Source organism: Lynx rufus, unplaced genomic scaffold (assembly GCF_022079265.1).
Source record: "Lynx rufus isolate CCGP_SWC_20201006 ecotype Redwood Valley unplaced genomic scaffold, mLynRuf1.p SCAF_15, whole genome shotgun sequence".
Taxonomy (NCBI): domain Eukaryota; kingdom Metazoa; phylum Chordata; class Mammalia; order Carnivora; family Felidae; genus Lynx; species Lynx rufus.
Genome location: NW_025814829.1, coordinates 37,972,533 through 37,997,492, shown reverse-complemented (window position 1 = coordinate 37,997,492; position 24,960 = coordinate 37,972,533). Strand labels below are relative to the sequence as shown.

At 40.5% G+C, this 24,960-nt stretch overlaps 1 protein-coding gene across 1 annotated transcript in view; it reads right to left on the bottom strand.

The window, feature by feature from the left end:
* The window catches only part of RGSL1 (regulator of G protein signaling like 1), a 123,682-nt gene that overhangs the window by 54,558 nt on the left and 44,164 nt on the right, over positions 1-24,960 (bottom strand). Inside the window, exon 10 of the mRNA XM_047077298.1 lies at positions 23,256-23,363. Within this exon, the coding sequence (XP_046933254.1) occupies positions 23,256-23,363 (108 nt within the window). The remainder of the gene's footprint in view (positions 1-23,255; positions 23,364-24,960) is intronic.

The window sequence follows — 24,960 nt, the reverse complement described above, 5'->3', positions numbered from 1 at the left end:
GAACTAGACCCACAAAAGTATAGCCAACTAATCTTTGACAAAGCAGGAAAGAACATCCAATGGAAAAAAGACAGTCTCTTTAACAAATGGTGCTGGGAGAACTGGACAGCAACATGCAGAAGGTTGAAACTAGACCACTTTCTCACACCATTCACAAAAGTAAACTCAAAATGGATAAAGGACCTGAATGTGAGACAGGAAACCATCAAAACCCTAGAGGAGAAAGCAGGAAAAGTCCTCTCTGACCTCAGCCGTAGCAATTTCTTACTTGACACATCCCCAAAGGCAAGGGAATTAAAAGCAAAAATGAACGATTGGGACCTCATCAAGATAAAAACCTTCTGCACTGCAAGGGAAACAACCAACAAAACTAAAAGGCAACCAACGGAATGGGAAAAGATATTTGCAAATGACATATCAGACAAAGGGCTAGTATCCAAAATCTATGAAGAGCTCACCAAACTCCACACCTGAAAAACAAATAATCCAGTGAAGAAATGGGCAGAAAACATGAATAGACACTTCTCTAAAGAAGACGTCTGGATGGCCAACAGGCACATGAAGAGATGCTCAACGTCGCTCTTCATCAGGGAAATAGAAATCAAAACCACACTGAGATACCACCTCACACCAGTCAGAGTGGCCAAAATGAACAAATCAGGAGACTATAGATACTGGCGAGGATGTGGAGAAATGGGAAACCTCTTGCACTGTTGGTGGGAATGCAAATTGGTGCAGCCACTCTGGAAAACAGTGTGGATGTTCCTCAAAAAATTAAAAATAGATCTACCCTATTACCCAGCAGTAGCACTGCTAGGAATTTACCCAAGGGATACTGGAGTGCTGACGCATAGGAGCACTTGTACCCCAATGTTTATAGCAGCACTTTCAACAATAGCCAAATTATGGAAAGAGCCTAAGTGTTCATCAACTGATGAATGGATAAATAAATTGTGGTTTATATACACAATGGAATGCTACTTGGCAACGAGAAAGAATGAAATCTGGCCTTTTGTAGCAACGTGGATGGAACTGGGGAGTGTGATGCTAAGTGAAATAAGCCATACAGAGAAAGACAGATACCATATGTTTTCACTCTTATGTGGATCCTGAGAAACTTAACAGAAGACCATGGGGGAGGGGAAGGAAAAAAAAGTTAGAGAGGGAAAGAGCCAAAGCATAAGAGACTCTTAAAAACTGAAAACAAACTGAGGGTTGATGGGGGGTGCGAGGGAGGGGAGAGTGGGTGATGGGCATTGAGGAGGGCACCTGTTGGGATGAGCACTGGGTGTTGTATGCAGACCAATTTGACACTAAACTTCATATTAAAAAAAAAGATTTAGATCCTTAAAAAAATAAAAATAAAAAAATAAAAAGCTGAGATAGAATTAAAGCTAGGCTTCTTATGACTGAGAGTTAGCAAAGTTGTGAATGCAAAGAAAAAGTTCTTGAAGGAAATTGAAAGTGCTACAACAGTGAACACATGAATGATAAGAAAGCAAAATAGCTTTACTGCTGATATGGAGAAAGTTTTGATGGTCTGGATAGAAGATCAAACCATACATAACCTTCCCTTAAGCCAAAGCCTAATCCAGAGCAAGGTCCTAAGCCTCTTCAATTCTATGCAGGCTGAGAGAGGTGAGGAAGCTGCAGAAGAAAAGTTTGAAGCTAGCAGAGGTTGCTTCATGAGGTTTGAAGAAAGAAGCCATCTCCATAACATAAGTGCACGGTAAAACAGCAAGTACTGATATAGGACCACAGCAAATTATCCAAATCTAGCTAAGATAATTCAAGAAGGTGGCTACACTAAACAACAGATTCTCAATGTAGCACAAACAGTCTTATATTGGAAGAAGATGCCATTTAAAACTTTCACTGCTGGAAAGAACTCAAGGCCTGGCTTCAAAACTTCAACAGACAGCTGACTCTTTTTAGGGGCTAATGCAGCTGGTGACTGTAAGTTGAAGCCAATGCTCATTTGCCTTTCTTACCTTTAAGTGTAGGGCTCTTAAGAATTATGCTAAGTCTACTCTGCCTATGCTCCGTAAATAGAACAACAAAGGCTGGATAATAGCACTTCTGTTTATAACATGTTTATAACAAAATAAAAGTATTTTTAAATTTTTTTAATGTTTATTTTTTGAGAGAGAGACAGAGTGTGAGTGGAGGAGGAGCAGAGAGAGAGACACACACACAGAATCTGAAGCCAGCTGTGCTGACAGCTCAGAGCCCAATGCGGGGCTCGAACTCATGAACTGTGAGATCATGACCTGAGCTGAAGTCAGACACTTACCTACTGAGCCACCCAGGCGCCCCATGATTTACTGACTCTTTAAAAAATGTTTTTAATGTTTATTTTTGAGAGAGAGAGAGAGAGACAGAGCATGAGTGGGGGAGGGTCAGAGAGAGAGGAAGACACAGAAACCGAAGCAGGCTCCGTGGTCCAAGCTGTCAGCACAGAGCCTAACGTGGGGCTCGAACCCAGAAACCGCGAGATAATGACCTGAGCCAAAGTTGGTCACTTAACCGATTGAGCCACCCAGGCGCCCCGGTTTTACTGACCATTTTAAGCCCTTTATTGAGACCTACTGATTTGATAAAGGTTCCTTTCAAAATATTACTCCTCATTGAGAATGCATCTGGTCACCCAATAGCTCTGATGGAGATGTACAACATTAATTCTGTTTTTATGCCTGCTAACACACCATCCATCCTGTAGCCCATGGATCAAGGCATAATTTTGACTTTCAAGTATTATTATTTAAGAAATGCATTTCTTAAGGCTCCAGCTGCCCTACATAGTGATTCCTCTAATGGATTTGGACAAATAATTTGAAAACCTTCAGGAAAGGATTCACCATTCTAGTATCATTTAGAACATATGTGATTCGTGAGAAGAGGTCCAAATATCAACATTAACAGAAGTTTAGTAGAAGTTGATTCAAGTTCCCATAGATGACTTTGAGGGAGGGGTTCAAGCTTCAGTGGAGGAAATAACTGCAGATGGGGTAGACACAGCAATAGAACTAGAAACAGGAGTGGAGTCTGAAGATACGACTGAATTGCTACAATCTTGTGATAAAACTGGAATGGATGAAGAGTTGCTTCCTATAGATGAGCAAAAAAAGTTGTTTCTTGAGATGGAACCTACTTCTGGCAAAGATGCTGTGAAGATTGTTGAAATGACAACAAAGGATTTAGAATATTACATAAACTTAGTTGGTAAAGCAGTGGTAGGGTTTGAGAGGATTGACTCCAGTTTTGGAAGAAGTTTTGTGGGTAAAATGCTACCAAACACCATTGCATGCTACAGGGCAATTGTGAAAGGAAGAGTCAATCAATGTGGCAAACTTCACTGTTGTCTTATTTTAAGAAATTACTACAGTTATCCCAACCTTCAGCAACAACCACTGTGATCTGTCAGCAGCCATCAACATCAAGGCAAGACCCTCTACCAGCAAAAAGATTACCACTCACTGAAAGCTGTGATGATGATTAGCATTTTTTTTATGGTTAGCAATTTCTTAGCAATGAAGTGTTTTTTTTAATTTATGTTTTTAATTTACATCCAAGTTAGTTAGAATATAGTGCAACAATGATATCAGGAGTTGATTCCTTAATGCCCCTTACCCATTTAGCCCATCCCCCCTCCCATAACCCCTCCAGCAACCCTCTATTTGTTCTCCATATTTAAGGGTCTCTTATGTTTTGTCCCCCTCCCTGTTTTTGTATTATTTTTGCTTCCTTTCCCTTATGTTCATCTGTTTTGTATCTTAAAGTCCTCATATGAGTGAAGCCATATGGTATTTGTCTTTCTCTGACTGACTAATTTCGCTTAGTATGATACCTTTTAGTTCCATCCATGTAGTTGCAAATGGCAAGTTTTCATTTTTTTTGAATGCCAAGTAATAGTCCATTGTATGTATGTATATGTGTATGTATGTGTATATATATATATATATATATATATATATATATATATATATATATACCACATCTTTATCCATTCATCCATCGATGGACATTTGGGCTCCTTCCATACTTTGGCTATTGTTGATAGCATTGCTATACACATTGGGGTGCATGTGCACTTTCAAAACAGCACATCTGTATCCCTTGGATAAATACCTAGCAGTGCTATTGCTGGGTCATAGGGTAAGTTCTATTTTTAATTTTTTGAGAAACCTCCATTCTGTTTTCCAGAGTGGTTGCACCAGTTTGCATTCCCACCAGCAGTGCAAAAGCAATACTCTTTCTCTGCATCCTCGCCAACATCTGTTGTTGCCTGAGTTGTTAATGTTAGCCATTCTGACCAGTGTGAGGTGGTATCTCCTTGTGGTTTTGATTTGTGTTTCCCTGATGATGAGTGATGTTGAGCATTTTTTCATAGGTCAGTTGGCCATCTGGATGTCTTCTTTGGACAAGTGTCTCTTCATGTCTTTTGCCCATTTCTTCACTGGATTATTTATTTTTTGGGTGTTGACTTTGATAAGTTCTTTATGGGTTTTGGATATTAACCCTTTATCTGATATGTCGTTTGCAAATATCTTCCCCCATTCTGTCAGTTGCCTTTTAGTTTTGCTAATTGTTTCTTTCGCTGTGCAGAAGCTTTTTATTTTGATGAAGTCCCAGGAATTCATTTTTGCTTTTGTTTTCCTTCCCTCTGGAGAATTGTTGAGTAAGAAGTTGTTGCAGCCAAGGTCAAAGAGGTTTTTGCCTGTTTTCTCCTCGAGGATTTTGATGGCTTCCTGTCTTACACTTAGGTATTTCCTCCATTTTGGGTTTATTTTTGTGTATGGTGTAAGATTCCTTTTTCTGCTGTCCAATTCTCCCAGCACTTGCTGAAGATACTGTCTTTATTCCATTGGATGTTCTTTCCTGCTTTGTCAAAGATTAGTTGACCATACGTTTGTGAGTCTATTTCTGGATTCTATTCTGTTCCATTGATCTGAGTGTCTCTTCTTGTGCCAGTACCATACTGTCTTCATGATTACAGCTTTGTAATACAGCTTGAAGTCCGGATTGTGATGCCTCCAGCTGTTGTTTCCTTTTTCAACATTGCTTTGGCTATTCGGGGTCTTTTCTGGTTCCATACAAATTTTAGGATTGTTTCTTCTAGCTCTGTGAAGAATGCTGGTGTTATTTTGATAAGGATTGCTTAATTTTTCTTGAGATTTCTTCTTTGACTTATGTGTTATTAGTATGTTGTTTAATTTCCATGTATTTTGAGATTTTCCAGTTATCTTTCTGTTATTGATTTCTAGCTTAATTCCATTGTGGTATGAAAGCAGATATTGTATAATTTCTATTAAATTTTTAAGATGTGTCTTATGGCCCAGAAAGTTATCTATTCTGGTGAATGTTCCATGTGGGCTTTCGCAGTATGTACAGTCAGCTGTTGGATGTATCTATAGATGTAAATTATATCCAGTTGATTGATGGTGTTGTTGAGTTCAACTGTGTCATTGCTGATTTTCTGCCTTCTGTATTTGTCTATTTCTGACAGAGGGGTGTTGAAGTCTCTATGTATGATAGTACAGTTACAAATTTCTTCTTGAAGTTCTACCAGGTTTTGTTCATGTAGTTTGATGCTCTGTTGTTAGGTGCATACACGCTAAGGATTGTTATGTCTTCTTAGAGAATTGACTCTTTTATCCTTATGGAATGCCCTTCTTTATCCTTGATAGCATTCTTTTTCTTGAAGTCTACTCTGTTTGAAATTAATATAGCTACTCCTGCTTTCTTTTGATTAATATTAGCATGGTATATTTTCTCCATCCACTTACATACAGTCTATGTTTTTATATTTTATTTTATTTTATTTTATTTTATTTTATTTTATTTTATTTTATTTTATTTTATTTATTTTTGAAATTTATTGTCAAATTGGTTTCCATACAACACCCAGTGCTCATCCCAAAAGATGCCCTCCTCAATACCCATCACCCACCCTCCCCTCCCTCCCACCACCATCAACCCTCATTTTGTTCTCAGTTTTTAAGAGTCTCTTATGCTTTGGCTCTCTCCCACTCTAACCTTTTTTTTTTTTTTTATTCCTTCCCCTCCCCCATGGTCTTCTGTTAAGTTTCTCAGGATCCACATAAGAGTGAAAACATATGGTATCTGTCTTTCTCTGTATGGCTTATTTCACTTAGCATCACACTCCCCAGTTCCATCCACGTTGCTACAAAAGGCCAGATTTCATTCTTTCTCATTGCCACGTAGTATTCCATTGTGTATATATACCACAATTTCTTTATCCATTCATCAGTTGATGGACATTTAGGCTCTTTCCATACTTTGGCTATTGTTGAGAGTGCTGCTATGAACATTGGGGTACAAGTGCCCCTATGCATCAGTACTCCTGTATCCCTTGGGTAAATTCCTAGCAGTGCTACTGCTGAGTCATAGCGTGGGTCTATTTTAATTTTCTGAGGAACCTCCACACTGTTTTCCAGAGTGGCTGCACCAATTTGCATTCCCACCAACAGTGCAAGAGGTTTCCCATTTCTCCACATCCTCGCCAGTATCTATAGTCTCCTGATTTGTTCATTTTGGCCACTCTGACTGGTGTGAGGTGGTATCTCAGTGTGGTTTTGATTTCTATTTCCCTGATGAGGAGCGACGTTGAGCATCTCTTCATGTGCCTGTTGGCCATCCAGACGTCTTCTTTAGAGAAGTGTCTATTCATGTTTTCTGCCCATTTCTTCACTGGATTATTTGTTTTTCAGGTGTGGAGTTTGGTGAGCTCTTCATAGATTTTGGATACTAGCCCTTTGTCTGATATGTCATTTGCAAATATCTTTTCCCATTCCGTTGGTTGCCTTTTAGTTTTGTTGGTTGTTTCCCTTGCAGTGCAGAAGGTTTTTATCTTGATGAGGTCCCAATCGTTCATTTTTGCTTTTAATTCCCTTGCCTTTGGGGATGTGTCAAGTAAGAAATTGCTACGGCTGAGGTCAGAGAGGACTTTTCCTGCTTTCTCCTCTAGGGTTTTGATGGTTTCCTGTCTCACATTCAGGTCCTTTATCCATTTTGAGTTTACTTTTGTGAATGGTGTGAGAAAGTGGTCTAGTTTCAACCTTCTGCATGTTGCTGTCCAGTTCTCCCAGCACCATTTGTTAAAGAGACTGTCTTTTTTCCATTGGATGTTCTTTCCTGCTTTGTCAAAGATTAGTTGGCTATACTTTTGTGGGTCTAGTTCTGGGGTTTCTATTCTATTCCGTTGGTCTATGTGTCTGTTTTTGTGCCAATACTATGCTGTCTTGATGATTACAGCTTTGTAGTAGAGGCTAAAGTCTGGGATTGTGATGCCTCCTGCTTTGGTCTTTGGGTAGCTTACTTTGGCTATTTGGGGTCTTTTGTGGTTCCATACAAATTTTAGGATTGCTTGTTGTAGCTTTGAGAAGAATACTGGTGCAATTTTGATTGGGATTGCATTGAATGTGTAGATAGCTTTGGGTAGTATTGACATTTTGACAATATTTATTCTTCCAATCTATGAGAATGGAATGTTTTTCCATTTCTTTATATCTTCTTCAATTTCCTTCATAAGCTTTCTATAGTTTTCAGCATACAGACCTTTTACATCTTTGGTTAGGTTTATTCCTAGGTATTTTATGGTTCTTGGTGCAATTGTGAATGGGATCAGTTTCTTTATTTGTCTTTCTGTTGCTTCATTATTAGTGTATAAGAATGCACCTGAGGGACGCCTGGGTGGCGCAGTCGGTTAAGCGTCCGACTTCAGCCAGGTCACGATCTCGCGGTCCGTGAGTTCGAGCCCCGCGTCGGGCTCTGGGCTGATGGCTCAGAGCCTGGAGTCTGTTTCCGATTCTGTGTCTCCCTCTCTCTCTGCCCCTCCCCCGTTCATGCTCTGTCTCTCTCTGTCCCAAAAATAAATAAACGTTGAAAAAAAAAAAAAAAGAATGCACCTGATTTCTGTACATTGATTTTGTATCTTGCGACTTTGCTGAATTCATGTATCAGTTCTAGCATACTTTTGGTGGAGTCTATCGGATTTTCCATGTATAATATGTCATCTGCAAAAAGTGAAAGCTTAACTTCATCTTTGCCAATTTTGATGCCTTTGATTTCCTTTTGTTGTCTGATTGCTGATGCTAGAACTTCCAACACTATGTTAAACAACAGCAGTGAGAGTGGACATCCCTGTTGTGTTCCTGATCTCAGGGAAAAAGCTCTCAGTTTTTCCCCATTGAGGATGATATTAGCTGTGGGATTTTCATAAATGGCATTTATGGTGTTTAAGTATGTTCCTTCTATCCTGACTTTCTGGAGGGTTTAAAAAGAGACATTACGAAAGAATGCTGTATTTTGTCAAATGCTTTTTCTGCATTGATTGACAGGATCATATGGTTCTTTTCTTTTACTAATGTCATGTATCACATTGATTGATTTGCGAATGTTGAACCAGCCCTGCATCCCAGGAATGAATCCCACTTGATCATGGTGAATAATTCCTTTTGTATGCTGTTGAATTCGATTTGCTAGTATCTTGTGGAGAATTTTTGCATCCATATTCATCAGGGATATTGACCTGTAATTCTCTTGTTTTGCTGGGTCTCTGTCTGGTTTGGGAATCAAAGTAATGCTGGCTTCATAGAATGAGTCTGGAAGTTTTCCTTCTCTTTCTATTTTTTGGAATAGCTTGAGAAGGATAGGTATTATCTCTGCTTTAAATGTCTAGTAGAATTCCCCAGGGAAGCCATCTGGTCCTGGACTCTTATTTGTTGGGAGAATTTTGATAACTGATTCAATTTCTTCGCTGGTTATGGGTCTGTTCAAGTTTTCTATTTGTTCCTGTTTTGGAAGTGTGTGGGTGCTTAGGAATTTGTCCATTTCTTCTAGGTTGTCCAGTTTGTTGGCATATAATTTTTCATAGTATTCCCTGATAATTGCTTATATTTCTGAGGGATTTTCATTCATGAATTTATCTAGTTGGGTCATCTCCCTTTTCTTTTTGAGAAGCCTGGCTAGAAGTTTATCAATTTTGTTTAATTTTTCAAAAAACCATCTCTTGGTTTCATTGATCTGCTCTACAGTTTTTTGTTTTTTTTTTAGATTTTATATTATTTCCTCTCTGATCTTTATGATTTCTCTTCTTCTGCTGGATTTGGGGTGTCTTTGCTGTTCTTCTATTTCCTTTAGGTGTGCTGTTAGGTTTTGTATTTGGGATTTTTCTTGTTTCTTAAGATAGGCCTGGATTGCAATATATTTTCCTCTCAGGACTGCCTTTGCTGCATCCCAACGCGTTTGTATTCTTATATTTTCATTTTCATTTGTTTCCATATATTTTTTAATTTCTTCTCTAATTGCCTGGTTGACCCATTCATTCTTTAGTAAAGAGCTCTTTAACCTCCATGGTTTTGGAGGTTTTCCAGACCTTTTCCTGTGGTTGATTTCAAGTTTCATATCATTGCAGTCTGCAAATGTGGATGGTATGATCTCAATTCTTTTATACTTATGAATACTTGTATACTTATCATAGCATGTGATCTATCTTGGAGAATGTTCCATGTGCACTCGAGAAGAAAGTATATTCTGTTGCTTTGGGATGCAGAGTTCTAAATATATCTGTCAAGTCCATCTGATCCAATGTATCATTCAGGGCCCTTGTTTCTTTATTGATCCTGTGTCTAGATGATCTGTCCATTGTTGTAAGTGGAGTATTAAAGTCCCCTGCAATTACCATATTCTTATCAATAAGGTTGCTTATGTTTGTGATTAATTTTTTTATATATTTGGGGGCTCCCGTATTCGGCGCATAGACATTTATAATTGTTAGTTCTTCTTGATGGATAGACCCTGTAATTATTATATAATGCCCCTCTTCATCTCTTGTTACAGCCTTTAATTTAAAGTCTAGTTTGTCTGATATAAGTGTGGCTACTCCAGCTTTCTTTTGACTTCCAGTAGCATGATAGATAGTTCTCCATCCCCTCACTTTCAATCTGAAGGTGTCCTCAGGTCTAAAATGGGTCTCTTATAGACAGCAAATAGATGGGTCTTGGGTTTTTTTTATCCATTCTGATACCCTATGTCTTTTGGCTGGAGCATTTAGCCCATTTACATTCAGTGTTATTATTGAAAGATATGGGTTTAGATCATTGTAATGTCAGTAGCTTTTATGCTTGTAGTGATGTCTCTGGTACTTTGTAGTCCTTGCAACATTTCACTCACAGAATCCCCCTTAGGATCTCTTGTAGGGCTGGTTTAGTGGTGATGAATTCCTTCAGTTTTTGTTTGTTTGGGAAAACCTTTATCTCTCCTTCTATTCTGAATGACAGATTTGCTGGATAAAGGATTCTCGGCTGCATATTTTTTCTCTCAACACATTGAAGATTTCCTGCCATTCCTTTCTGGCCTGCCAAGTTTCAGTAACTAGATCTGCCACTAGCCTTGTGGGTCTTTGTAAGTTAGAGCCTGTTTTATCCCTAGCTGCTTTCAGAATTTTCTCTTTATCCTTGTATTTTGCCAGTTTCACTATGATATGTCATGCAGAAGATTGATTCAAGTTACGTCTGAAGGGAGTTCTCTGTGCCTCTTGGATTTTGATGCCTTTTTCCTTCTCCAGATCAGGGAAGTTCTCAGCTATGATTTGTTCAAGTACACCTTCAGCCCCTTTCTCTCTCTTCTTCTTCTTCTGGAATTCCTATGATATGGATATTGTTCCGTTTGATTGCATCACTTAGTTCTCTAATTCTCCCCTCCTACTCCTGCACTGTTTTATCTCTCTTTTTCTCAGCTTCCTCTTTTTCCATAATTTTATCTTCTTATCCACCTATTTTCTCCTCTACCTCTTCAATCCGTGCTATGGCTGCCTCCATTTTATTTTGCATCTCATTTATAGCATTTTTTAGCTCATGGCTATTTCTTAGTCCCTTGATCTCTGCTGTCCTCTATTCATTTTTCAAGCCCAGTGATTAATTTTAGGACTATTATTCTAAATTCTTGTTCCATTATATTGCTTAAATAGGTTTTGATCATTTTGTTAGCTGTCACTACTTTCTGGAGTTTCTTCTGAGGAGAATTCTTCCATTTTGTCATTTTGGGTAATCCCTGGGGTGGCTCCAAACTGCAGGGCACTTCCCCTGCGCTGTCCGGAGTAACTTGTGTTGGTGGGTAGGACCACAGTTAAACCCGATATCTGCCCCCCAGCCCACCGCTGGGGCCAGAGTCAGACTGGTGTGTACCTTATCTTCCCCCTCCCAGGGGCAGGACTCATTGTGGAGTGGTGTGGCCCCTGTCTGGGCTACTTGCACACTGCCAGGCTTGTGGTGCTGCTTTGATGGGATCTGGCATATTAGCCGGGGTGGATCTGCAAGGTGCACAGGGGCAGGAGGGGCAGGCTTAGCTCGCTTTGCCATCAGTGGTCTCTTGTGGGAGGGGCCCTGCAGCACCGGGAGGGAGACAGACTCGTCGGAGGGATGGATCCACAGAAGCACCGCATTGGGCGTTTGTGTGGTGCAAGCAAGTTTGGTGACAGGAACTGGTTTCCTTCGGGATTACGGCCGGGGGATGGGAGAGGGAGATGGTGCTTGCCCTCGCCTCTGTTCCCCGCCGAGCTCTGTCCTTCTGGGACTCAACAACTCTCCCTCCTGGTGTCCTCTCACCCTCCCCAGTCTCGGAAAGCAAAGCTGTTGACCTTTAACATTCCAGATATTAAGTTCCGCTGGCTGTCAGAACTCATGGAGTCCTGCCCCTCCACTTTTTCAAGCCAGACTTCGGGGGCTCTGCCTTGCTGGGCGGGCTGCTCCTCCACCACCCTGGCTCCCTCCTGCCAGTCCTCGTAGTGCACACTGCCTCTCTGCCCTTTCTACTCTCTTCCATGGGCCTCTTGTCTACGCTTGGCTCCAGAGAGTCTGTTCTGCTAGTCTTCTGGTGGTTTTCTGGGTTATTCAGGCAGATGTGGGTGGAATCTAAGTGATCAGTTGGATGAGGTGAGCCCAGGGTCCTACTACACCACCATCTTCCCCTCTGAGTCCTCTCAGCTTTTTAAAAAAGTTTATTTATTTATTTTGATACAGAGAGATAGAGAAAGAGAGTGAGCATGAACAGAGAAGGGGCAGAGGAAGAGAGAAGTTCCAAGCAGGCTCTGCACTGTCAGCATGGAGCCTAATCTGGGGTTCAATCCCTTGACCCTGGGATCATGACCTAAGCTGAAATCAAGAGTCAGATGCTTAACCAACTGAACCACCCAGGCACTCCAATCATCACTGGCTTTGGTTTACAGTGAGAGATGTGCAACTATTCCTCTCACCTGAATGCTTAAAGACCATTGTAGGGTTATTAATTGGCCTAATTTCAATATTGTTGTGTCTCAGGGAATAAGGGGCCCCAAGAAGAGGGAGAAAGATGAGGGAATGGTCAGTCATTAGGAGTAGTCAGAACACACACAACACTCATCAGTTAAGTTTGCCATTTTATATGAGTGAGGTTTGTGGTACCCCAAAACACTTAACAACAGTAACATCAAAGATCATTGATCATAGACCACCATAACAAATAAAATAATACTAAAAATGTTTGAAATATTTTAAGAATTACCAAAATGTGACATACACAAAGTGAGCAAAAACTGTTGGAAAAATGGTGCCAATAGACTTGTTCAAAATAGGGTTGCCATAACATTCAATATATAAAAATGCAACATCTGCAAACATAATGAAACGAAGCACAATAAAATGAGTTACACCTGTGTTAGAAAACTGACCCTAAGTTTCTATGGGTAGGCAAAACACAGAATCGCCAATATAATATTGAATGAGAAAAACAGAAGACTAACATTGACTGACTTCAGGATTTACTATAAAAAAACTTACTGTAAAGCAACAGTAACCAAGACAATGGGGTATTGGTGAAAATAGATCAATGGAAGAGAACAGAGAGCCCAGAAATAGACCCACATGAATATAACCAACTGATCTTTGACAAAAGAGCAAAGGCAATAGAATGCAGCAAAGATAGTCTTTTCAACAAATAGCACAGAAACTGTTGAACAGCCGCATGCAAAAAAAAAAAAAAAATCAGCGCAGACAGACACCTTATACCCTTCACAAAAATGAACTCAAAATGGATCATAGACCTAAATGTAAAATGCAAAAATTTTAGACTCCTAGAAGATAACATAGGAAAAATCTAGATAATTTTGGATTTGGCAATGACTCTTTAGATACAATAGCAAAGGTATAATCCTTGAAAGAAAGAATTGATAAGATGTACTTCATCCAAATTAAATACTTCTGGTCTATGAACAACAATTAGAATACTAGAGAAAGCAAGAGAACACTTACAAAGTAACATATCTCATAAAGAACTGTTGTTCAAAATATTAAAAAACTCTTAAAATTCAACAATAAAGAAACAAACAAACTTATTAACAAATGAGCCAAAAACCTTAACAGACACCTCAGCAAAGGAGTATATACATAGAAAATAGCATTTGAAAAGATGCTTCACATTGTATATCATCAGGAAAAAGCAAATTAAGCAACAATGAAATACCCCTAAACACCTATTAAAGTGGCCCAAATTTGCAAAATTGACAACTCCAAATGATGATTGGGGATGTGAAGCAACATAAATTCTCTTTCATTACTGGTGGGAATGCAAAATTGTACAACCACTTTGGAAGACAGTTTGGCAATTCTAAATAAAACTGAACATACTATTATTGTGAGATCCAGCAATTGTGCTTCTCAGTATTAACCCAAAGGAATTAAAAACTTATGACCACACAGAAACCTGTATATGGATGCTTATAGCAGCTTTATTCATAATTGCCAAAACTTGAAAGCAACCAAGATATTCTTCAGTAGATGGACGGATAAATAAACTCTGGTACATTTAACCAATGAAATATTACTTAGTTCTAAGAAGAGATGGGCTATCAAGGAAAAATTAGACATGGAGGAAGCTTAAATGTATATTTGCCATGTATATGCATATATACCATGTATATATACCATGTATATTATCATGTGAAAGAAGACAATATTATATGATTTCAATTTATATGATATTCTGGAAAAGGCAAAACTATGGAGACAGTAAAAATATGAATGGTTGCTGGGGGTTGGCAGTATGGAGAGGTATGAATATGTGGAGCTTATTAGGACTTTTAGCGAACAGAGGTTTTTTTAGGGCAGTGAAAATACTCTGTAGGATACGATAACGATGAATACATGTCATTATACATCTTTCAAACTCAGAACGTACAACACCAAGAGTAAACCCTAAGGTAAACTATGGATTTGGGTGATTATAATTTGTTAATGTAAGTTTATCAATTTTAACAAATGTAGCACTCTGATGGGGCATGTTGATGATGTGAGAATGCAAGTGTTGGGGAAGAGGGCATATGAGAATCTCTGTACACCCTTCTTAATTTTTCTGTGAACCTAAAACTACTCTAAACAAATAAAGTCTTTTTTTAAAAAGCATACTGGGAAAGGGGCACCTGGGTGGCTCAGCTGGTTAAGCATCCAACTCAGTCTCAGCTCAGGTCATGATCTTGCAGTTCGTAAGTTCGAGCCCCGCATTGGCTCTGTGCTGACAGCATGGAGCCTGCCTGCTTGGGATTCTCTCTCTCTCCCTCTCTGCCCCTCCTCTCTCTCTGTCTCTCTCTCTCTCTCTCTCTCTCTCTCTGTCTCTCTCTCTCTGTATCTCAAAACAAACTTAAAAAAATAATCATTTAAAAAATTAAATTTCTCTTTTAAAAAAAGAGTACTGCGAGCAAGGAAGTCTGAGGAAGACACATGTGGATGGATCTATGAGAGTAAGCATAAAGAATGAAAATCTTAGAAGAGACAGGAAGATGGCGGCGTAGGAGGACGCTGGGCTCACCGCGCGTCCTGCCGATCACTTAGATTCCACCTACACCTGCCTAAATAACCCAGAAAACCGCCAGAGGATTAGCAGAACGGAGTCACCAGACCCAAGTGCAGACGAGAGGCCCACGGAAGAGGGTAGGAAGGGCGGCGAGGCGGTGCGCGCTCCACGGACTGGCGGGAGGGAGCCGGGGCGGAGGCGCGGCTCGCCGGCCAAGCAGAGCCCCCGAGTCCGGCTTGCAAAAGCGGAGGGGCCTGATGGACTGTGTTCCGACAGCAAGCGCGACTTAGCGTCTGGGAGGTCATAAGTTAACAGCTCTGCTCGGAGAATGGGAAGGCTGGAGGACAAAGGGAGGGTGAGCTGCGGAGCCCCCGGACGACAGAGCTCAGTTTGGTGGGGAACAAAGGCGCTCGCCAGCGCCATCTCCCCCGCCCATCCCCCAGCCAAAATCCCAAAGGGAACCGGTTCCGGCCAGGGAACTTGCTCGCTCCTCCGTGCAAACACCCAACTCTGTGCTTCTGCGGAGCCAAACCTCCAGCAGCGGATCTGACTCCCTCCGGCTGCCACAGGGCCCCTCCTGAAGTGGATCACCTAAGGAGAAGCGAGCTAAGCCTGCCCCCCTGCCGCCGTTCACCTTGCCTTCCCACCCCAGCTAATACGCCAGATCCCCAGCATCACAAGCCTGGCAGTGTGCAAGTAGCCCAGACGGGCCACGCCACCCCACAGTGAATCCCGCCCCTAGGAGAGGGGAAGAGAAGGCACACACCAGTCTGACTGTGGCCCCAGTGGTGGGCTGGGGGCAGACATCAGGACTGACTGCGGCCCCGCCCACCAACTCCACTTATACACCACAGCACAGGGGAAGTGCCCTGCAGGTCCTCACCACACCAGGGACTATCCAAAATGACCAAGCGGAAGAATTCCCCTCAGAAGAATCTCCAGGAAATAACAACAGCTAATGAGCTGATCAAAAAGGATTTAAATAATATAACAGAAAGTGGATTTAGAATAATAGTCATAAAACTAATCGCTGGGCTGGAAAACAGTACACAGGACAGCAGAGAATCTCTTGCTACAGAGATCAAGGGACTAAGGAACAGTCACGAGGAGCTGAAAAACGCTTTAAAGGAAATGCAAAACAAAATGGAAACCACCACGGCTCGGATGGAAGAGGCAGAGGAGAGAATAGGTGAACTAGAAGATAAAGTTATGGAAAAAGAGGAAGCTGAGAAAAAGAGAGATAAAAAAATCCAGGAGTATGAGGGGAAAATTAGAGAACTAAGTGATACACTAAAAAGAAATAATATACGCATAATTGGTATCCAAGAGGAGGAAGAGAGAGGGAAAGGTGCTGAAGGGGTACTTGAAGAAATTATAGCTGAGAACTTCCCTGAACTGGGGAAGGAAAAAGGCATTGAAATCCAAGAGGCACAGAGAACTCCCTTCAGACGTAACTTGAATCGATCTTCTGCACGCCATATCATAGTGAAACTGGCAAAATACAAGGATAAAGAGAAAATTCTGAAAGCAGCAAGGGGTAAACGTGCCCTCACATATAAAGGGAGACCTATAAGACTCGTGACTGATCTCTCTTTTGAAACTTGGCAGGCCAGAAAGAATTGGCACGAGATTTTCAGGGTGCTAGACAGCAAAAATATGCAGCCGAGAATCCTTTATCCAGCAAGTCTGTCATTTAGAATAGAAGGAGAGATAAAGGTCTTCCCAAACAAACAAAAACTGAAGGAATTTGTCACCACTAAACCAGCCCTACAAGAGATCCTAAGGGGGACCCTGTGAGACAAAGTACCAGAGACATCACTACAAGCATAAAACATACAGACATCACAATGACTCTAAACCCGTATCTTTCTATAATAACACTGAATGTAAATGGATTAAATGCGCCAACCAAAAGACATAGGGTATCAGAATGGATAAAAAAACAAGACCCATCTATTTGCTGTCTACAAGAGACTCATTTTAGACCTGAGGACACCTTTAGATTCAGACTGAGGGGATGGAGAACTATTTATCATGCTACTGGAAGCCAGAAGAAAGCTGGAGTAGCCATACTTATATCAGACAAACTAGACTTTAAATTAAAGGCTGTAACAAGAGATGAAGAAGGACATTATATAATAGTTACAGGGTCTATCCATCAGGAAGAGCTAACAATTATAAATGTCTATGCGCCGAATACCGGAGCCCCCAAATAAATAAAACAATTACTCATAAACAGAAGCAACCTTATTGATAAGAATGTGGTAATTGCTGGGGACTTTAACACCCCACTTACAGAAATGGATAGATCATCTAGACACACGGTCAATAAAGAAACAAGGGCCCTGAATGAGACATTGGATCAGATGGACTTGACAGATATATTTAGAACTCTGCATCCCAAAGCAACAGAATATACTTTCTTCTCGAGTGCACATGGAACATTCTCCAAGATAGATCATATACTGGGTCACAAAACAGCCCTTCATAAGTTCACAAGAATTGAAATTATACCATGCATACTTTCAGACCACAATGCTATGAAGCTTGAAATCAACCACAGGAAAAAGTCTGGAAAACCTCCAAAAGCATGGAGGTTAAAGAACACCCTACTAACGAATGAGTGGGTCAACCAGGCAATTAGAGAAGAAATCAAAAAATATATGGAAACAAACGAAAATGAAAATACAACAATCCAAACGCTTTGGGACGCAGCGAAGGCAGTCCTGAGAGGAAAATACATTGCAATCCAGGCCTATCTCAAGAAACCAGAAAAATCCCAAATACAAAATCTAACAGCACACCTAAAGGAAATAGAAGCGGAACAGCAAAGGCAGCCTAAACCCAGCAGAAGAAGAGAAATAATAAAGATCAGAGCAGAAATAAACAATATAGAATCTAAAAAAACTGTAGAGCAGATCAACGAAACCAAGAGTTGGTTTTTTGAAAAAATAAACAAAATTGACAAACCTCTAGCCAGGCTTCTCAAAAAGAAAAGGGAGATGACCCAAAGAGATAAAATCATGAATGAAAATGGAATGATTACAACCAATCCCTCAGAGATACAAACAATTATCAGGGAATACTATGAAAAATTATATGCCAACAAATTGGACAACCTGGAAGAAGTGGACAAATTCCTAAACACCCACACTCTTCCAAAACTCAATCAGGAGGAAAGAGAAAGCTTGAACAGACCCATAACCAGCGAAGAAATTGAATCAGTTATCACAAATCTCCCAACAAATAAGAGTCCAGGACCAGATGGCTTCCCAGGGGAGTTCTACCAGACGTTTAAAGCAGAGATAATACCTATCCTTCTCAAGCTATTCCAAGAAATAGAAAGGGAAGGAAAACTTCCAGACTCATTCTATGAAGCCAGTATTACTTTGATTCCTAAACCAGACAGAGACCCAGTAAAAAAAGAGAACTACAGGCCAATATCCCTGATGAATATGGATGCAAAAATTCTCAATAAGATACTAGCAAATCGAATTCAACAGCATATAAAAAGAATTATTCACCATGATCAAGTGGGATTCATTCCTGGGATGCAGGGCTGGTTCAACATTTGCAAATCAATCAACGTGATACATCACATTAACAAAAAAAAAGAGAAGAACCATATGATCCTGTCAATCGATGCAGAAAAGGCCTTTGACAAAATCCAGCACCCTTTCTTAATAAAAACCCTTGAGAAAGTCGGGATAGAAGGAACATACTTAAAGATCATAAAAGCCATTTATGAAAAGCCCACAGCTAACATCATCCTCAACGGGGAAAAACTGAGAGCTTTTTCCCTGAGATCAGGAACATGACAGGGATGCCCACTCTCACCGCTGTTGTTTAACATAGTGCTGGAAGTTGTAGCATCAGCAATCAGACAACAAAAGGAAATCAAAGGCATCAAAATTGGCAAAGATGAAGTTAAGCTTTCGCTTTTTGCAGATGACATGATATTATACATGGAAAATCCGATAGACTCCACCAAAAGTCTGCTAGAACTGATACATGAATTCAGCAAAGTTGCAGGATACAAAATCAATGTACAGAAATCAGTTGCATTCTTATACACTAACAATGAAGCAACAGAAAGACAAATAAAGAAACTGATCCCATTCACAATTGCACCAAGAAACATAAAATACCTAGGAATAAATCTAACCAAAGATGTAAAGGATCTGTATGCTGAAAACTATAGAAAGCTTATGAAGGAAATTGAAGAAGATTTAAAGAAATGGAAAGACATTCCCTGCTCATGGATTGGAAAAATAAATATTGTCAAAATGTCAATACTACCCAAAGCTATCTACACATTCAATGCAATCCCAATCAAAATTGCACCAGCATTCTTCTCGAAATTAGAACAAGCAATCCTAAAATTCATATGGAACCACAAAAGGCCCCGAATAGCCAAAGGAATTTTGAAGAAGAAGACCAAAGCAGGAGGCATCACAATCCCAGACTTTAGCCTCTACTACAAAGCTGTCATCATCAAGACAGCATGGTATTGGCACAAAAACAGACACACAGACCAATGGAATAGAATAGAAACCCCAGAACTAGACCCACAAACGTATGGCCAACTCATCTTTGACAAAGCAGGAAAGAACATCCAATGGAAAAAAGACAGCCTCTTTAACAAATGGTGCTGGGAGAACTGGACAGCAACATGCAGAAGGTTGAAACTAGACCACTTTCTCACACCATTTACAAAAATAAACTCAAAATGGATAAAGGACCTAAATGTGAGACAGGAAACCATCAGAACCTTAGAGGAGAAAGCAGGAAAAGACCTCTCTGACCTCAGCCGTAGCAATCTCTTACTCGACACATCCCCAAAGGCAAGGGAATTAAAAGCAAAAGTGAATTACTGGGACCTTATGAAGATAAAAAGCTTCTGCACAGCAAAGGAAACAACCAACAAAACTAAAAGGCAACCAACGGAATGGGAAAAGATATTTGCAAATGACATATCGGACAAAGGGCTAGTATCTAAAATCTATAAAGAGCTCACCAAACTCCACACCCGAAAAACAAATAACCCAGTGAAGAAATGGGCAGAAAACATGAATAGACACTTCTCTAAAGAAGACATCCAGATGGCCAACAGGCACATGAAAAGATGTTCAGCGTCGCTCCTTATCAGGGAAATACAAATCAAAACCACACTCAGGTATCACCTCACGCCAGTCAGAGTGGCCAAAATGAACAAATCAGGAGACTATAGATGCTGGAGAGGATGTGGAGAAACGGGAACCCTCTTGCACTGTTGGTGGGAATGCAAATTGGTGCAGCCGCTCTGGAAAACAGTGTGGAGGTTCCTCAGAAAATTAAAAATAGACCTACCCTATGACCCAGCAATAGCACTGCTAGGAATCTACCCAAGAGATACAGGAGTACTGATGCATAGGGGCACTTGTACCCCAGTGTTCATAGCAGCACTGTCAACAATAGCCAAATTATGGAAAGAGCCTAAATGTCCATCAACTGATGAATGGATAAAGAAATTGTGGTTTATATATACAATGGAATACTACTTGACAATGAGAAAAATGAAATATGGCCTTTTGTAGCAACGTGGATGGAACTGGAGAGTGTAATGCTAAGTGAAATAAGCCATACAGAGAAAGACAGATACCATATGGTTTCACTCTTATGTGGATCCTGAGAAACTTAACAGGAACCCATGGGGGAGGGGAAGGGAAAAAAAAAAAAGAGGTTAGAGTGGGAGAGAGCCAAAGCATAAGAGACTGTTAAAAACTGAGAACAAACTGAGGGTTGATGGGGGGTGGGAGGGAGGGGAGGGTGGGTGATGGGTATTGAGGAGGGCACCTTTTGGGATGAGCACTGGGTGTTGTATGGAAACCAATTTGTCAATAAATTTCATATATATATAAAAAAATAAAAAATAAAAAAAATAAAGTTAACCAAACAAACAAAAAAAAAAGAATGAAAATCTTTGTGTTGTGTCTTTTTAAAAGTTTATTTATTTATCTTGAGAGACAGAGTGTGTGTGAGCACAAGTGGAGGAGGGGCAGAGAGGGAGAGAGAGAATGCAAAGCAGGCTCCATGCTGTCAGCACAGAGCACAATGTGGGGCTTGAACTTATGAATGATGAGATCATGACCTGAGCCGATGCCAGGAGTCAGACACTCAACCAACTGAGCCACCCAGGCACCCCTGTATTGTGTCTTAAAGCCCACTAATAAACAACCACTGTGAAAGAGGCACTAAACAACCAAGTAGACAGAATGACTTGGACAGTGATGTCAGCAAATTTCTGCCATAATCCACCTTAGTGCTGGCACAATGAACTCATGAACAGAGTAGCTAGATGTCAGGGATAGAGGTTGTGTATGGAATCAGTGGCATAGGCCCCACACTCACCAAAGGTGATTTAGTTACCATTGCTGCCAAATGTTCAACTTGTCAGCAACAGACACAAATGTCAAGCCCAAGTATTTCAACAACCCTTATAGAAAACTAACCACCCACTTGGTGGCAAGTTGATAACACTGGATCACTTCTATTCTGGCAAGGGCATCAATTCATCTTGACTCGAACTGACCAGAATTCCTACTTACAAGGTCTCAGTCAGCATTGCTATCAGGGGGCTTACAAGATCCCTGAATGAGATCCCACATAACATTGCCTCTGACCAAGGGATACACTTACATCCCAGGGGGTTGACAATGGACATTTGATGATAGGATCCACTAGTTCTATCAACTATGAGAGCTGCTGGCCTGGTAGAGCAACAGAACTGTTTTTTGAAGGTGTAGCTGTGAAACCAGCTTGGATATGATCTTAGGAAATGGGACATCAACTTCTAGGATAAACTGAAGACCATTATAAGTTGTTGTGTCTCCAGTAAGTAGAATACACGTGTGTGGAGGAAAAGGATAAAGGTAGTAGTAATCCATTTACCATCAGTATAAGTGATTTCACTAGGGAAATTTCTAATCCTTATAACTTTAGGTTCTGGGGTCTAGACCAGAGCTGTCCAATAGAAATACAACGTGAATCACACATATAATTTTAAATTTCCTAGGAGTCACATTAAAAAGAATAAAAGAAAAAGGATGAAATTAATTTTAATTTTATGTACTTTATGTACCTATTCGTATCAGACACATTTCAAGTGTTCAATGGCCACATGATGCTAGTAGCTCCTGTACTGGACAGTGCCAGTCTCAAGATCCAGGTTCCCAGAGCGGGAATGCTTCTACTAGGGACCCAGAAGGCACTTAATCACTTTAAGCTCCTTAGGCCAAGAAGCTAGCAGGCAAGCAAAGAAGTTACTGTACTGACAGGGTAATTGACTATCATCAGGGTCATCAGTAACAGAGCAGGGGCAGAGAATTCATTAGGCACTCTTGGTATTCTGCTGCCCAATTTTGGTGATTAATTGTCAAGTGCAGCAACCACAGCCTGAGAGGTCATGATGACCAGGGGTCAGGTCCCTCAGAGATGACAAGGATGACATGGAGGTCATCCTTCTTGGTAAGCCCCCCAAGATCAGCAGAGACACTAGCTGAGAATAAAGGGACTCTAGTTTGGGTGACAGGGGAGGAAAAGAGGAGTACTTGTTGTTGTCTCCAGACAAGCTGTAGTAGTATGAGCCAGCCCTTCTAGTATAAGCTCCCTGGGAAAAGGAACCAACTAGAATCCTAGAATATCTGTTCCAAGATGGGGTGAAATTTCTATACAAAGCAAGCGGACAGTAGAGGGTGGTGTGACGCATAGCTCAGATCCTCCTTTTAGGACCAAAGCACTCACTTCCCCAGCTGTCTGAGGTGTTGGCTGCAGAGAGCTGATAGTTGAGGGCCCCTCTGGGTATTGTCTCAGCCAAAGAGTGCTGACTGAGGTTATAGCCTTCCCACAGGCAGCCAAATCTCTTTTGAGTCAATTAGAAAGGAAAAACAAACAAACAAACAAACAATCCTTATTTCAGTGAGGGACTACTCCAAAGGGCCACCTTAGCTTTAGAGCTTCATCTATGGGATCTGCTGAGGCCTACTGTAACTGCCCTGCACTTCAGCATCTACTTTCACCAATTTTGCTTTCTTCATTTCTTTAAAGGTGTTATGACTAAGAACATACACCAACAAACCTCCTTCCACGCATCTCCAACTCCAAGAAATTTGTTAGAGGACACACGTGCATTATGTAAAACACCAGGGTGATAACTAGGTAAGAAGGTAGGAATTAACAGTTTTCATCACCACCCCCATTCATTTATAATTGCATGCCAGTTTCATGATGCCCTTTGGTGGCTGTGTAGGAGAGAAAAAGACATGGTCATTCTCTCCTGACCATCTTCTTCAGAAGAAGCATGGCTCTTCTCTTGGCATATGCTTCTTGAGGTTGGAGACTCTCAAACCTATCTCTGAGTTGTAAACACTTACCTACTTTAGGTGCTTTTTCACAATATATTTTATAGTCATCACTGATCTTCTGTATGGCCATCTTTGGATACTTATAGCAGAGTTCCCCAAAGGACATTTTCTCTAGGTCTATTAAGTAGGAAAGAAAGGTATAGAGTCTGATTGCCCACTCTAGCTCAAAGATTTATACACTTTTTATTGAAGGTATTACCTTTAAGATGCTAGTTAAGTAGGACAATAGTATTTTCTTTTTTTATGTTAACAGTTTAATTGAGGAACACAGGAAATGATGATTGGTCTAATTTATTTTACTATCTGTGCCCCTTCTGGTAAAGAGCTGATAGAAAAATTTTTTTAAATATGAAATTTATTGTCAAATTGGTTTCCATACAACACCCAGTACTCATCCCAAAAGGTGCCCTCCTCAGTACTCATCACCCACCCTCCCCTCCTCCCTACCCCCCATCAACCCTCAGTTTGTTCTCAGTTTTTATTTTTTATTTTTTTAAATTTTTTTTTCAACGTTTATTTATTTTTGGGACAGAGAGAGACAGAGCATGAACGGGGGAGGGGCAGAGAGAGAGGGAGACACAGAATCGGAAACAGGCTCCAGGCTCTGAGCCATCAGCCCAGAGCCTGACGTGGGGCTCGAACTCCTGGACAGAGAGATTGTGACCTGGCTGAAGTCGGACGCTTAACCGACTGCGCCACCCAGGCGCCCCTGTTCTCAGTTTTTAAAAGTCTCTTATGCTTTGGCTCTCTCCCTCTCTAACCTCTTTTTTTTTTTTTTTTTTTTTTTTTTTTTTTTTTTTACAATAGTGTTTTAATGAATAGTTTACACAAGGAATACAAGTTCCCCAGGCCAAATTAAAAGCAAGGAAATATCATCTTCTCTCCTCTCTAGACTGAAAGGATTCTTCCCTTCTTGGGGACACCTGACCCATGGAGATTTCCTGCCTGAGGGATACTAGGGTAACTGAGATATGACTTTGAAGTAAGTACTAATTGTTAACAGATATACAAGAAGTATTCATCCAAATGAGTATTGATCCCTTCAAAGCAGCCATGTGTTGTGAATTGCAAATGTATTTCAAACATTCTACCATTGCTTCAAAGAATTTGGCACACTTAGGGATGATATATTTCAAATAACGTGCTAGGACCTTTCTCTTTCTTGGCTCTGCCTTTGGGAATTACTTTAAGAATTAACAGCTCACGTGTCTGAATATCATTAACAGTTGCAAATCATTGTCCCTGGAGAGTAAATTATTTTTTCTAGAAATAGGCATACACCATTTCTAGTCATGCATAGTGAATTGAGAGGAAATACCTCTTTTGTATCCAAAATCAGATGGGACAGGAAGACTGAGACATCAAGGAAGTTTTAATCATGTACTGGGCAATAGATGCACATTAGCAGCACCTTGCTTCCTACCAACATGAAAACACTCAATCATGTTGTGAGTTTTGAGATTTAAAGTAAGTCTAATCTCACATCGTTCTCCAGGAACTCTCTTAAGGCAGCCCAGTGTTTTCTGAAGGTTATAAATGTGGAATCTAGAAGGAATACTGGGGTGTGGACTCACAAATGTCGGTTGTCCTTATGTCAGTGTTGTCACTGTCATCATTATCATCTATCAGCCAGGGAACTATGGCTGTAAGTTGTAAGCACAGTATATCATTCCTGCAATAGATTCAGGTTTCTAGTTGTGGGCCAATCCCTCCC